The sequence below is a fragment of the Opisthorchis viverrini genome (assembly GCF_000715545.1).
Source record: "Opisthorchis viverrini unplaced genomic scaffold opera_v5_71, whole genome shotgun sequence".
In the NCBI taxonomy this organism is placed as follows: Eukaryota; Metazoa; Platyhelminthes; class Trematoda; order Opisthorchiida; family Opisthorchiidae; genus Opisthorchis; species Opisthorchis viverrini.
The window spans coordinates 1,107,768-1,123,968 of NW_008751727.1; the positions used below are offsets into that span (position 1 = coordinate 1,107,768).

General features: G+C 45.9%; 3 protein-coding genes across 3 annotated transcripts in view; 2 read left to right on the forward strand and 1 right to left on the reverse strand.

Moving 5' to 3' along the window:
• Positions 1-1,965, forward strand: part of T265_13493 (hypothetical protein) — a gene marked incomplete at both ends in the record, with an annotated part of 6,461 nt that extends 4,496 nt beyond the window's left edge. The window contains 1 exon segment of the mRNA XM_009169108.1: positions 1,851-1,965. Coding sequence (XP_009167372.1) covers positions 1,851-1,965 — 115 coding nt within the window.
• The window catches only part of T265_04362 (hypothetical protein), a gene marked incomplete at both ends in the record, with an annotated part of 52,239 nt that overhangs the window by 15,779 nt on the left and 20,259 nt on the right, over positions 1-16,201 (reverse strand). The window contains 2 exons of the mRNA XM_009169083.1: positions 6,506-6,685; positions 12,738-13,830. Coding sequence (XP_009167347.1) covers positions 6,506-6,685; positions 12,738-13,830 — 1,273 coding nt within the window. The remainder of the gene's footprint in view (positions 1-6,505; positions 6,686-12,737; positions 13,831-16,201) is intronic.
• T265_04363 (hypothetical protein) lies at positions 3,533-5,477 on the forward strand (the record flags this gene model as incomplete). The annotated part of the gene is made up of 3 exons (XM_009169084.1): positions 3,533-3,598; positions 4,636-4,723; positions 5,335-5,477. 3 exons carry the CDS (start codon positions 3,533-3,535, stop codon positions 5,475-5,477), a joined length of 297 nt encoding a protein of 98 aa, XP_009167348.1.

The window sequence follows — 16,201 nt, forward strand, 5'->3', positions numbered from 1 at the left end:
AATTTAATAAAAACTTGAGGGCATATCACCAAATTCCCAAGGCATTTTGGAACCAGAAACCCGAGTCGATAGAAACATCTCCATAAGAAGGATGGGTCCATAACAGTCCAAGCAAAAAGAGTTTGCCTCTGTCTTGTTACCCCATTGCTGGTAAGCGGCGGTAAGATGTGAGTGAGGAGGCGTTAACATCTCAACTTTCGACAGTTGTCAGAGTAAGATAGACAGATTCATCAGTGAATCACAGTATTACCACCTGAGGGAACGCACAGTCAAGTTACAAGGTCAGAGTCGGGTCAGTGCCATCGTGAATATTTAGTATCAAGCAGAAGGTACGGTACGGTACACAGCGCGAGTTGATGCACTTGCATTAGAGAAGCTTCAGCGAATAGCAGTATCCGATAGTTTGAACCGTACAACACGGTTGTGGATGGCTAGTAGTCAACCGAGCTAGTTTGGTGGGCTGAATTACCCTGTGAATCACCCCTGTGATATGCGTTTTGTCCAACTGTGCTCGACAGTAGTTCTAGTGAAGAACACCACTGTGCCTCACCCCCGTAGATAACTAAGCGCTCCGTAAGCCTATTCGCAACAGAATGGTATGCGGCGACATCGGTACTGATATCGCGCACTTCCACAGTCTTATTCACAAGACCGAAGAAACGCAAAAGGTAAGAATGTTTATCTAATCATATTTTTCGAAGTGAAATACAACCAAATGATTTAAATGAGGATCATAAAAGTTGCAAGAACAAATCAATATTGTTCACTGAAAGTGATGATGCAGGTGGACTAAAAAGAACGAAGAAAAATTTGTTGATTAGAGCATGCGAATTATGCCATCGCTTCCTTGTCATCACAGTGGTCTTCTGAATTGGAGGCGAGACGGGAGAATTTGCGTTGCATGTGGAGCAATATGCCGAGTGTGGCCACCATTAATGAAAGTACAGCCAGTGACATTAACAGCCACAAAAACTCCAATTCCAAAGCTAACTGGACAAACCAGGCAGGCCAGTGCTCAAAATGGAGTAGGCGTTGAGCCACATCGGATTTGAGCAACAATTCCGCTATTCGCTCCAGACTTCCATTATGCGGATTGGGACGAATTTGGAGAAGGCCACACATAAGTGTGTAGATGTCGACCGCATTCACTTGAGTAACCACATCATTCCTGCGAAAAGACGGTCCACTGGCAATCAGGAAAGGGCTCATTTCGGAAAATTCGGGACTGTAACCGTGGTTACCGGCTGTGAGATAAACAGAAACGGAAAACATCACCCGTATGGTTAGAAGAATGGGAAGTAAAGGGAGAAATGTACTGATGAATACTATGAAGCCGGGCTTGCAAGAAGGGACCGAATGGTTTCAGTGTACTTTGGGTTAAGGAGTTAGGTTAAACGCTGTGACAAGAGGGTGTTTTCATCTACAAGTTAAAAGGATGTTAATGAAAGACTAAGCTGAACTGAATGAAATAAGTGATGGAAATTCGACCATGGATCCTACTGGATGAGCAACAAAATGGACAAAATCAGTTGTGCGTTGTCCAACAGTTTTCAACACTGTGATTGGAGTTGCTGTTTATGGATCAAATGTCGGAAAAGGATAATCTAGTACGCCTACCCTATCCCATGTTACGTTCACCGCAGGAAAAGTCGAGGGAAGACACAGTAACTGCGCCAAGCTGTATCAGTGTGCATATCACCAGCACTGTGATTCTTATCTCTGCCTACATGATAAATTTCTATTACAAGTGTAATATAGGCGAGATGGCCCAAGTGGTTAGAGCGCGAATTTACTGACCGGAAGGTTCGTGGTTGAAACCCGACCTCCGCCTCTCGATTTCCCCTGTATAGGCTCTCGTGCAACCTTCGGGTGGCATGGCATCTAGGCACCGAAAAGGTGCTACAGCTGAACGACACGAGCAATTATATAACAAGGAGTAGACCCAGTCTAATAAAAAATTATTAGCCTCGGATTCTCGACACGACATGTGCGGAAGTTCATTATGAACGAGGCTCTATCTGCCGGGCAATGTCAAGCCGCGTGAATGTGCATTTCTATTTTTCGAAATGTCCTTCGTAGACCATACTACTAACAAGAAGTCAGTAAAACTACAATTGAGAGGACGGAGTAGGTGATTTGTCGACAAGAAACAGTGAGCTCTATCTGTCATTCCTGGTGCGAAAGTGCTAAGCTGTGATGGTGATGCCTTTTGTAGCTTGACAGATTAGTAGCTAGTCAAATTAGTTATCCGCGTTGTTTATACCTGGGGTTTCATCGATCTACCGAGTTAACAAATACCACGGTTTCTGGAATGCGAATATCCGATCTGTTAACGGACATTCATTGATCGCGGCTAGGTCGTCGGAGCACCTCTGTTCCACTATATCAAACCAATCTGTTCAGCCGTGGAGTTTATTAAAGGAAGCGCTAAAGCTGAAATACTATCGCGTCGCCAAAACGCAAACAGGGGTGATCAACTATATGGTAGCAGATTACAATCAGTAACTTTTTGATAAAAGGTGTTAGCTGACTTCTGAGCTATCCTGGTCGAATGACAGCACAGAAGACTACGATGATTTTTGACGGATACGGGCGAAATTATCACAAAACTGCTAGAATTTCACGTCTGCAGTAAAAGAATGGAATAAATTGCACGACAAAGGGACTCAGAAGGTATTTCGGTGTCCCGGGATCTGGATATAGCAAGCAGATTTACTGGATTTCGATCTCATAGTCCCAAACTGAGGTGGTCATCCCGGTTAGATAAGGCTGTGGAGGTCTCAGATTTCGAAAACTCCGATCGCTGAAATGCCGATCGACGTGGAGTTAAAATGATTCGTTTTGAATGTTCAGCCACTATATAGTCCCATCCACATGTTATCAACTGGAGACTCATAGTCAAAACGTGCTTCGGCACTGCCGGACATGTTCTAACCTGTTTGAACCTTGATTTGAAAGAAAGTATCAAAGTTGGTGGCTGGAGCTGCGAGGATAACTAGTTGCATTTTGCGAGCTCATTGCTTGTTTTCCCGATAAATTCATCCTAGGCTTTTTACACACAGATATGAGGTTCCCATTCGCTAATAGGATCAGTCCAAACGCTTCAAAGGTGGCAACCATTTCTAGCCCATAGGTAACTGGGCCGCAGATACCCTAACCAGGGATACCTGACGGACGAACATACGCAGAGGTTCAAAAACAATCACATCACCTTAAGACCGGCACCAAAATGAAATGACTGTATATAGTCCGACGAGGTGCTAGTTCAGTTTGTCGTGTCGGAGAATTTCGCACTACCGAACCGTGCCAGTTTGTTCGTCCCGAGTAAAGCGTTCACCAATCAGGATGCTGCTAGCTGCTAGGGTATCATTGTCTTTGCCGAATAAAAGATCCAGGACGAGGCAGCAGGCGCGACATTGCTCAGCGGTTAGAGTGCGAATTTGCTGACTGAAAAATTCGTGGTTCGAACCCGACCTCAGCCTCTCGACTTCCCCTGTCTAGGCTTGGGTAACCTGGCAGCATCCCAGCTCACATGCTTCCTCCGGGTGTCATGGAAGCTAGGCACCGAAATGGTGTTACAGTCGGACAGTTGTTTATTGTAGTTTACGTCTGATTCGTTTAATAACAGGTTTTGAATGGGAAAATCGGGAATCCCGGCACTGGGTAATCACTGTCTATCAAGAGGCAGTATTGTGCCGATGTACCTACGGGTTGGCCAAATCGGCTAAGGAATAAAGCGAAGTCATTCTGAGGTAACGAACTGTATGTTGTAATACTCTATGTATCTCTGTAGGACTCTAGAGGATAGCCAGAAAATTATAGGGATTTTCACACTGGCCGACTCTCCCTCAAATCAGAAAAATTGGCTTGTACTTCTGTGGAGTGCATCTGTAAGACACTAAACGAGTGGTGTCGGTGATTTGTTTCTCCTACTACTGTTACTGCTTACCAGTGGATTTTACACCATTAGAACTATCATTTTGATGTAAGGCTTTGACAGGTGGATAAGCGCCTAAAAGAGTGCGGAACAGTTCGGTTGCTTAACCACTGCTTTAATGCCTTAAGCATAATTGACTGGTCTTCGAGTCCCAAAGTCGTTATTTTTGACATTGTTCTGTAGTCCGAGCGGTTAGATTGGGGTAAACCACAGCAGTTTTCTGCTCAGAAAGGAAAACTCTCCCTGGTAGCAACTACACCTGGGGATATCAGTACAAAGGACTAGGCTTGTAGTTTTGTAGTTATCCATAGCGCATTGTGGAGTATGCTCTCACTACTCCACGGAATAGAGATGTACGGAGGTGTGGATTCCAAATAAAGTTTGGAAAAATAGTTGAAAAGCACTTCGCAGTATTCCTAGTGGATCCGCTAGTGGTTACAAGACAAAAATTCAGCCTTGAAAGTTTACCAAGCTTCGTCGGGGTTATGAACCAGCGAAGTCACCAGATGTACGAGAAGCAGATCAGCAACCACTGGTAAAGAGCACGAGCAAAAAGTGCTTGAAGGAAATGCTTTTATACAGACGAACTGAACAAGACTGTCTCAAGTAAGGCTCTCATATCTTTTTCTGAACGACAAATAAACGGTGGAAACATATTCCTTGGATTTTTCGTTCACTTAATCCAATTACGATCACAGCCAGGTGTAATTAGCCGAGCAGAGGAGAGTGTTTGTCTGTGGATCGATAGTCCGAAGTACCAACCGTGCTGTTTATCCAATCAGAATGGTAAGACTGTGACCAAAGGTCGCCAATTAGTTGCCCTTTGATCAAACTGTAATGTTACCCGACTAACTGAAGGTATACTTGTTACTCCGCATACACGACAAAAAGTGAGGTGAATGGTCACCTCAGTAGATGGATAGACTGAAAACAAGCGTCTGGTTCATACCACTCCACTGATTTGATTATGACTTTTTCGGCTAAGCTCTAGAGACTTCCAAACAGCCTTGCCGCAGCTGTAACCACAACTGGAAGCGCAGTCAGCTGATCTGTAGGGCCAGGGCACGTGAACTAGTAATGATGCCGACTAAGGACATGGGTGTCTAAATCTTCCTCGTGATGGACCTCGGAACCACGAACCATCGTTGTACCAGTGAGATAAAGGAAGATTGTTGTGGCGTCTTTTTGGGACACAAGCGCCATGCAACCTGGAGCCAGGGTTCTTGCGAGATGCATGTGCATCAAGTTCTATCGAACGGTACAAGCTCCGGAGCCAGACGAACAGATATATACACTGATCACAATATCAAACTGAAACGGACTGTTTGGGCTACCAACAGCTTAACAGCAGAACAGTAAATATGTGGGACGAACGCTGGAAGATCCTTGAAACCCAGGTGTTCAAACAGCCCCTGTAAAAAACGTTGTCGATTTGGAATATGCAGACAATATCGTCTTCGAGGAAAAGGCACAGGTATTCTTGGATGAACTGACCAGTCATCCCGTCTTTTGGTGTGCACTTTGCAACCACAAGGTGTAAAGTCATGAAAGTGGACGTGCAGTCACAGAACGCGCCAGTTAAAATACAGGTAGAGGTACTCGAAGTTGTGGAGAGTTTTACGTATCTTGGAAGTTGCATTACCTCTGATTGTAGTGTGAATCTCCAAGCCTCCGTTCACATTTGCCAATTTGAGACATCTATGGCGTCAAAGCGGTACATTCCTGAATGTCAAGGAACGTGTGTACCAGACTATAGTGCGGGTTGTTTTTTTGTGTGTGTGGCTGTGAGAATCGGCCTTTTCGAGAAGCAAACTGAGACGCCTTCAGGTGTTCGACAGTCGTCTCAGGACCATAGTTCGTGTTGGTTGGCGTCGGCGAATCCGTAAGGAGGTAGTTGGGAAGAAAGGGTTTGGTTGTACAAAAGTAACTTCTATTGAAGGATGTGTCCACAACCAGAAGCTGCGTTGGTTGAACGATGGCTTCTTATAAGCAGAACAATAGCTTCTTACATTTATACCCTCACAATGCACACAAACGCATAAGCTCTAGCAGTTTTTCGTTCGTTTGCGAAGAAATCAGTTGGAGAAATGTCGTTATGTAAATATGCATAGTTCTGTTTAAGAACTGCACACGGACATGCCACGTCGAACGTTGTGAAGTAGTTTCCAGCACCAATACCGACGGACAACAAACTGGCACCAGTTTGGCATAAGCCGTCCATTAAATCTGGCCTTTAAATGATCCTATAAAGCTTGGTGAGAGCAAATCCATAGGGAGCCGACCTACAAACTGTCCAAATCAGCGCCTTACCAGGGTTTCCACATTGCTTGTTTGTGGATGAATTCGTTCTGTCCTTCCAGTGAACTGACAAAGATTGCTCGCGTAGGTAAATTCAACAAACAACAACTAAATCTGCGTTAACGGGACTGAAGTTACCCGGAAAAACAAGTCCAGTGGATTCGAATTCAAAAGTTCATCTGAAGATAGGGCGAACAGCTCGTTCACAATTTGTGATGGGTCATGTTACCAATTAAAGAGGGCGATGCATACTTGCCAAAGGAAACGTACCTGGAATAGAGTCATTGGTTTGGTGAGTAAGATGCCACAGTGGATCGGGAATAAGAACGATAGGCGGCATTCTGGAATTGCTGTGGTTGAAGCGAAGTGGAGACGGAGTATCTGATAACCAGTAGACGCTCAGATGCGGATGAGCATTAAGCAGTTTCTGGTAGACCAATTGTTCCTTTCCTAAGAAAGCGAGAGGTGGAAAAGACGTTGGTCATCGGACAGTAGAAACTTGAAAAATGGAGGATAATAATGGGCTCCTTTGGATATAGTTATAACACGGTAATTAAACTGGCTTAGTAAGAAATTACGTCCCCACAAGACAAGACAAATCCTTCAGTAGCTTCAAATAAGCGAGGATGCACACCTGAGACAAATCGTAAAGGAACTATCTTAAACGTGCGACCGCGGAGAGAGGAGAGACTTCAAACATATCCAATGAATGCTCCCAGGGTGGCTGTTTTGCAAAACCTGTGAACAACGTTGAAGAAATGATCAGGAGACGCTGACGATTACGCACTAAGAGTAATTGAGACTAGGTTACAATGAAGAAAAGTTCTGAAAATTACCCCTTGCGGTTCACCCTGATCTGGACTCCGTGAGACAAACCAGGGTCGGTCTCCAAGCAGCCCACAATGAATTACAGTGATGAGCGCATAGCCCCCCAGTAAGGAAGCGGCATGATGTGATGCTCAACCCAACAGACTGACAGTCGTGAAAAAAACAACCAGTGTACGTGTAGTTGACAGTTTAACCTGTGGGTCCGACCGCGTTGTGGCCAGTGAATAGAGCGAATCATCCCAAATTTCAAGAAGGCAAACGAAGCCAAAATGGGTAGTGACTGCCAACATGAGGTGAAGCGCGTCGTCTACATTATCTGTTCATCCTATGGTCTCGTATGGTTTTATTAGCGAATCTTACAGGGACTGTTACCCTTCTCTGGAAATTGTCTGTACTGTATTGGTCTAATATACGCGTTCAACAGTATTCATACTTGTAACGCGGCAAGATAGTGCGGACGGAGATTTATTAAAGTCAGTTTGTAGTTGCGGCTTTCAGCACCGCTAGCTAACTATAAGGAGGACAACGGGATCGTATCCATGAAGCTGGAAGCGTCGACAGCACACAAGCAGTTTGTAATCCCCCGATAATAAGGGAGGAAGTGTCGTAGAGTGCTGCGTTCCCGAGATTGAGTTCATTGACTTATTGCACCCATTTGTGCTAGTCAGCCCCTGCATCATAGGTGAGTCTTTCATGGCGTACAAAGGTGGACTAGAGAAGAATGGGAGCCTAGGATCGATGAATATGCTTGATATATGTAAGCAAAGCTGTTGCCAGTGGAGCATAGGCGTTTAAGGCGATAGAGAGGCGTTGTTTTTAAGGTCATACAAGAGTTGTTCTGGAATAGTGAACTAAATAGAAGAGAGCGAGTACTGAGGTTAGATGGGGCACCGTGTTTGGAGATGGGTTGGACACAAGTTTTTGCAAGAAGGCAGGAAAAGAAGAAGAGTGTAGCAAAACTGAGGTTAATGGGGCACCGTGTTTGGAGATGGGTTGGGCACAAGTTTTTGCAAGAAGGCAGGAAAAAAAGAAGAGTGTAGCAAACAAAAGTCCCTGAATGATTGGGGCCAGTTCTCGGGCACAGTTTCTTAGCGGAGCTGTCAGGATGCTATCACAGCCAAGCTGTATGGAGGTGCCAAGATCTGACAGACAGTGAATATCCGTTGAAGGCAATGGAAAGTGAGACGGTGAAAAACGAATAGATGAAGAGTCCATGGGAAATGTTTGCAANACCAGGGTCGGTCTCCAAGCAGCCCACAATGAATTACAGTGATGAGCGCATAGCCCCCCAGTAAGGAAGCGGCATGATGTGATGCTCAACCCAACAGACTGACAGTCGTGAAAAAAACAACCAGTGTACGTGTAGTTGACAGTTTAACCTGTGGGTCCGACCGCGTTGTGGCCAGTGAATAGAGCGAATCATCCCAAATTTCAAGAAGGCAAACGAAGCCAAAATGGGTAGTGACTGCCAACATGAGGTGAAGCGCGTCGTCTACATTATCTGTTCATCCTATGGTCTCGTATGGTTTTATTAGCGAATCTTACAGGGACTGTTACCCTTCTCTGGAAATTGTCTGTACTGTATTGGTCTAATATACGCGTTCAACAGTATTCATACTTGTAACGCGGCAAGATAGTGCGGACGGAGATTTATTAAAGTCAGTTTGTAGTTGCGGCTTTCAGCACCGCTAGCTAACTATAAGGAGGACAACGGGATCGTATCCATGAAGCTGGAAGCGTCGACAGCACACAAGCAGTTTGTAATCCCCCGATAATAAGGGAGGAAGTGTCGTAGAGTGCTGCGTTCCCGAGATTGAGTTCATTGACTTATTGCACCCATTTGTGCTAGTCAGCCCCTGCATCATAGGTGAGTCTTTCATGGCGTACAAAGGTGGACTAGAGAAGAATGGGAGCCTAGGATCGATGAATATGCTTGATATATGTAAGCAAAGCTGTTGCCAGTGGAGCATAGGCGTTTAAGGCGATAGAGAGGCGTTGTTTTTAAGGTCATACAAGAGTTGTTCTGGAATAGTGAACTAAATAGAAGAGAGCGAGTACTGAGGTTAGATGGGGCACCGTGTTTGGAGATGGGTTGGACACAAGTTTTTGCAAGAAGGCAGGAAAAGAAGAAGAGTGTAGCAAACAAAAGTCCTTGAATGATTGGGGCCAGTTCTCGAGCACAGTTTCTTAGCGGAGCTGTCGGGATGCTATCACAGCCAAGCTGTATGGAGGTGCCAAGATCTGACAGACAGTGAATATCCGTTGAAGGCAATGGAAAGTGAGACGGTGAAAAACGAATAGATGAAGAGTCCATGGGAAATGTTTGCAAAGAGAACGAAACTTGGATTGGATTGGGATTGCCATAAGAATCGAAAGTGGGAGCAGAAGAGGTCGGACAAAAGTTACGACTGACTGCTTTGGCCAGAGGGCCGTATGGTCGGCATGGGGTTGGTGCGTGAGCGCTTCTTTGACTCTGCGTATTTCAGTGTTACAGGAGGCAATATGGTCATTGTGTGATGGAGAAGAGAGATAGACACCTCAAATATCGCTTGTACGACGTGTATGCCTAACCACATGAAGACGGGCTTGGCTGAACAGTTCCAAGAATGCTTGTCCATCCGGTGTAAAAAGCTAGGGATAAACCGAATCCTATCAATTCGAAGAACACTCGTGACGAATTCAGCAGACAGTGAGGGATCGTACAAAGAGAAACGCCACTGGCGAACACAATCCCAGTCAGTAATATAGCCAGAAAATGCTGCGAAAAGGGGACGTGGGTTTTACGGATGAGAAAAGAATGGTTAAACAAAGGCAGAGGGGAAGAAGAGGGAACGTATGAACAAACCTAAAGTGTGACCACTGTTTCAGTCAAAGGCTGGCGCGGGAGATGGCAAGGGAAATGGTAAACGAAACGAACCTTACAGAAATTGAATGGGAGGAATGCGACAACCAGTCCGAATTATGAAAGTGAAAGTCACCGAGAACGCAGTTTTTTGCTGTTGGACTGAAAGGCGCACTCACAAGCGACGTCCAAAAGGGGAACAGAGGGGACGCGGGATCGATAAACCAAATTATTTGTTACAACAGAGTAGAGAGGAAATGAGGCAGAAAAAATTTAGGATCGGACATGCGGGGATCACAAGTGGGGAGATATGATATGGGTAGGGATGAACAGGCGGATGCGCAAACTCCACCCTTAAAGTGGAAACAATGAAAAAGCAATCGGTTCACTTCTCGTGCTTGGCGAGGTCATCAAGCCGAAGATGTCCTTCAGCGACGAGAAACCTTGGATGGAGGAAGACAGCATAAACACCACCAGTGAACCAAGTTAATGTTACTAGTCAAACCACGCATATTGCATTGCTTAAGAACTCGTGAGAGAGTAGAGCGACGAGTCACCGTAATTTGCATTTCCATGTTTGTTTGATGTGTAATACAGTGGCCCCAATATGTTGATGAGCCATTTGGTCGGAAATTCCTGCCGATGGTTTGCAGCAAAGCAGCTTTTGAGAAGACCTAGTCTTTCCAGGGTCGTGGGACGATCTCTCTCTGCAGCTCTCTGGATAATAATGTTGAACTTCGTTTACTGATCCTCGACTGCGGGCCCCACCGGTTGCGGATAATTCGTAGGCAGTGTCAGTGGTGCGTCCACAGAAGCTGAGAAAGCCTGTTTGGGTTTTCGATTTTTCAAGGAAGGTCACGTTGAACTGCCGCGAGACGGGTGGTAAGCGACGAGCTGACAGAAGCAGTCTTGGGTAGGCACAAACAAAGGTGGAATTCCAAGAACCATTCTATAGGAGGACCAACAGTCTTCCACAGATGATGCCCTTTTCGACCAGAATGGAATGTAGTTTAGCTGGTGAAGTGCAACAACGTTAGCAGCGATTTCCGCGGGTACTATAAGGTGGTGTAGGCTGTCAATAGTCAGCTGAATTCCAGATCATGAGGCGATCATCATTATCAGGGCAATGTCGTAGGCTGATTTTTAAGGATGTGGCGGCTAGATAGGTCAGTTCGATCCACTCTCCGGTACCAATGAAGTTACTGCGGAGTAGTTGGTTGTTGTTGGTAGCACTAATCTGTACATTCGAGGTCGGTGGAGAGCGCTGATGCATAGAATGTCGGTGAGCTCTTGAAAAGTGTTAGCTATTCCGGATAGCACGAGTTTTCATGCAACTATTTTTCTTGTCTTGATACCCTGAGGCAAACTAGCCTAAGGATGCTTACGTCACATTTACGCCCACTGTGGTAAGGAACTGTTCGGTATTCGTGCCGAGAACTTCCAGCCGATTTGAACTAGAACTGGGTAACTGCACATCAAAATATCAGATTGGGTAGACTAGGCAATCACGTGGGCTGCGGGTTGTGATATGCTGACTTTCAGAGTGCTTGGAAACGTATAAGTTCAGACTGCCTAAAAAGTGCGTTTTTAGTTACTGAGTTGACAGAGGAAATGAGGTTTCAAATCGCAGGGACGCCATATAATTTGAAGCATTGAGATGACTCCCGATAGGTGGCATTCTATAGAGTGACGACAGAAACCAGTTACGGGCAACGTCCCCGGGTTCACCAGAATTTTCGTTCACGGGTGTACCTCGGGCTTTTGCATACGGAGGTGAGATATCCAAGGCGATAGGGAATTCGCTGAAAACGGCCGAGTAGCACTGTCAACATGGCTGTTGGATTCCTCAGCTAATCTGGGATGATTTATGCTCACATTGTTGTAGATTTGGAACCAGGGTTCAGCCACCTACATTCGACGAGCAACTAAGAGACCATCGGCTAGGACATAACAGACATTTTATGAAACCCATTCCGCCATTTTCGTAGACAACACCGCAACAAGGAGGCAGTGAATAGTATTTTCTTAACACGATCCGCAAAGGAGCAGCATTCAGTGGAATGTAACAGGCAACTTTACCCGTTTCCCAAGGTATTGTCCTTCAGCAGACCGTTACTGTCGTCCGGTAGTGAGACCCTGTAATTGGTAAGAGTTCTCCGCTGAATACGAGGACCATCCACGAAAAGGGTGTTTACCGAAGCCTATACCTCATGGTAGAAACTATAGAACAGTCTGGGAGCAACGTTAGAGAATATCGTGCCAACTGAATCGTGAGGCGGCCTGTGTGCAGCACAATCAGTTGTAGAACATCATAAACGAGAGATTCATAGAGTCTCTCGTATAAACCAAATTGATTTGCAAATGAGTGTATTTCTCGAAAACGGTGCAATTTGGGTTCAAATAGAACATAAGGTTGATGGAAACTCGAGGACTGCGCCTACCTGATGAGCCCCAAGAAGGGCGAAACCGGTCGTGGGCCGTCGAAGAGTTTTCAGCAACCTTGTGGGTAGTTTCCTTTATGAACGTTATTTTAGCTTATTTTGAACCCGAGATAGCTCAGTAGCTAAGGCGAGAACTTACTGACCGGAAAATTTGTGGTTCGAACCAAACCTCAGTATTTCAATTACTTCTGTCTACGCCTGGTCAATCCGGGTGTATCTCAGCTCTCGAGTTTCCTTCAGGTGGCATGGCGGCTAGGCACCGAAATGGTGTTACAGCTGAACGGTTATATAAGAACAGCAACACAGCCCAACAGTGGTTCATTAGCAAAACAGCGAGGAAGATTCATGTTGAGTAACGTGGTGATGAGTATAGAAAACAGCGGACACTTACCTTCCACTGGGTAGATGAAACCCATTGTAGATAGCTGAGTGTAAGTGTAATCACTGGGATTCACATACAAGTCTAAGGGAATAACGCGCTCATGTGACATGGCAGACATGCCATGATCTGCAGTCAGAATTATGTCCACCTTGTCACGCAAATGACGCGCTTCCAAGCCGTCCAAAAGCTGGCCCAAAGATTTGTCCAACTCCACAACGACTTCAGCGACTTCCTCACTCTCTGGTCCATACGCATGGCCCGTCTCGTCCGGTTCATCAAAGTAGGCCAATACTAAGTCTAGCCGGTAACGGGGATTGTCCAACCACCACAGCAAATCCTTTACACGCTTCGTATAGGGATAACGTACAGAACCATCGAGCGTAGTGAACTGTGAAACCTGTTGGAATGGTAAATCTCCATTGACGAAGTTGTCCGTCAGTGGCCATAGAAGAGAGCCAGCAAGTCCACCTTTCCGCTGCAATGTGACCCAAATAGGCTCGGGCCATCCATCCAACCAAGGAGCTTCGTTTAGGCTCTTCTGATCACCCATACTAAAAGTTTTGTTGGGAAAGCGTTTGTCATATACATCATTGCCGACCACCCCACTGTCTTGCGGATACAGTCCAGTTACCAGCGTATGGTGGTTAGGCATGGTGATAGTAGGAAACGCGTTTATTGATTTATTCGCACGAACTCCTTCGGCTTCCAGACGAGCGAAATTCGGCAACGAATCGGGACCGAAACGTGATCGCGCCAATTCCAGATAGTCGTGTCGAAACCCATCCATGCTTATCAGTAAGAGCTGATGAGGACGTCCTAATGGCCAAAAGCACCTGCTGCCTGGTGTAGGCCACCAACATTGATCGGTAGTCGGTCTCAGAACATTGAACAACAGTAACAGAGAGAAAACGACCAACATCGCACCAAGCAACGCCGAGAGCAATCCCAAAAGTTTCGATTTGCGCCGGCACTTTAAGGCATAATCTGTGCCGAGTCGGTAATAGGGTTGACATACATCGGACGGTTCCATTGCACGTAGAGATTTACCTGAAGTAAAAAGATGGGACAGTGTTACACGTGGGTTGGAAGAAGTTGCAGTGCACTGGGAAACAAACTAGCGAAACTGTTGGCAAATTGAGGTACTCTATTGTGGCTTTTTTATGAGTTCAACTTCCCAAGAGAATATTTTCCGACAGGGGAAGTCTCAATTGTCCTCGAAAATGCACTCATCACCATCAAAAGAGACTATACACAATGAGATAACCAATTCCATTCCTCTGGGAAACAATTTACTTGCTGGAGACCAGTGCAGAGGCGATAACAATCAGCGACTCTGGGGATGCGTCACTCTCCGCACGTATGTGCTTTTTTCTGTCTGAGCGCGTCCTGACAAAATGAGAGTGTGTATGAACCACAGTTCCATGGGCCCTTGTATATGGCAAGAGGGATCCACAGTAGTAAGCAGGCTGGCGTGCGCCTTTCGCCTACACTGAATGAGAGTGTGTATGAATCACAGTTCCATGGGCCCTTGTATATGGCAAGAGGGATCCACAGTAGTAAGCAGGCTGGCGTGCGCCTTTCGCCTACACTGCTAATGTTAAGTATGGTGCCGATTACGTCCTGCAATCGGAGAGTACTACACTCTGGTTCGTCCTAGAAACACTGCTGGCGAAAGCAGTGTTGCACGAGCACTGAACCCAAATACATGCACAACTTTCACCTCACTAACTACTGATGGACCAATGAAGACTTCGAAAATCGAAGTCAGCTTGCGCTGGAAGGCTGCGAAGCACCTCAACTTCGTTTTGTGAAGCCTGTTTGGCACACGCATAAGAAGAAACCGAGGCGAAATTACCACGCACAAAAAATCGTTCAGCTGTAGCACCCTTCCGGTGCTAGCTGCCATGTCACCCGAAGGTCGCGCGAGGGCCGGGATACTGCCAGCTTGCCCAAGCCTAGACAGGAGAAGTCGAGAGGCCGAGGTCGGGTTCGAACCATGGACCTTCCGGTCAGTAAGTTGCGCTCTAACCATTGAGCTAGCTCCCCCTCGTGGAGCTATCATCAGTGAGTGGTTGGGTGGGTCACACAACGAAATTACCACAGGCAACACCTGGGAAAAAGAACATTTATACAGCTCATCCTCAGAGATACTGAAGGTCCTCGGTCCACGAATGAGGACTGGTATTTTGCAAGAAGTAGCAGCACCCCACTAACATCCCTAAGCTGAAGCGATAAGATCAGCGCAGTTAACAAAGATAGTAATGAAAGAAGATAATCGCTCAGCTATAACACCATTTCGGTGCCTAGCTACCATGCCGTCCGAAGGATGCACGATGGTTCCGACACTGCCAGGTCGCCCTAGCCTAGACAGGGGAAATCGAGAGGCAGAGGTCGGGTTCGAACCATGAACCTTCTGGTCAGTAAATTAGCGCTCCAACCACTGTGCCAACTCGCGCAGTTAACATAGTTTGAGTCAATAACTTCACTATGGGTCAACTTAATTTCCGCCCTGAGATAATCGGCCCCCTGTTGACAGACTCACCAAATTATATACAGCCAGTAGTTAGCAGCCGTGGGGGTTGTGTACTACCGATAGGACATACAAGAAGCGGACAGAACTATGCGTTCTTGGTGATCCAACCAACAGAAAAGCTTATCTGCTCTACAATATAGAGGGAGGGGACTGAAACTAATCACAATGGTGAACGCATTACATGAGTCTCCAGTAGATAAAAACTTGCGCGATGATACACATTTAAAAATTTAATTCATAAGCCTCATTGCTTTCCATGTCTTCCAAGAATAGAAGGCCTATTTCCATGAATAGCTGGTCGTATCGCAGGATAACCATAGTTTCGTATCCCAAGGATCACAGCGATCACAATTTTGCTTGGACATGAAGATGCCCACTCTAGTGATTGGCCCTTTGCACTACAGAGTAAGCGGGAGAGTTGGGAGAACGTAGTGAGAAGTATGAGTCCCCACAAGAAAAACCCCGGAGAAACCGCGTTTTCAACTGGGAAGAGCGGGGCTTTCTCCGGCGACAAATCGAACTGTACGAGAAAAAAGGTATGAATGGTTAGTGAAAGGTTTCGTGGAATTCCAAGCTCAGTGTTCGCAGTTAGCTGGTCCTCAGCGAGGATCAATGATTTGTTACGAAAAACGACTTGACGTTCTTGAGCAACCGGATTGCTTGAATAAACCAACATCTGATCGGAACAGGTCACATCGGTGCAACCGTTAAACAGTGAACAAAATCGGGGACGGAGGAGAGAATGAAGAGAGTTCTTCATTTGGAATACATATATTTAACAAGAGGAGATTCGATAACAGTAGCATGGCTTCTACAAACAGGAAGCTTGTGAACTGTTGCAATCGAGTCGACATGCAGATGGGGTCGGGCAACACCGGTGTTAAAGCTGAACTACAGCCAACGGTGAAGACTACTATCAGCTGTTTCAAACGAACGTCTA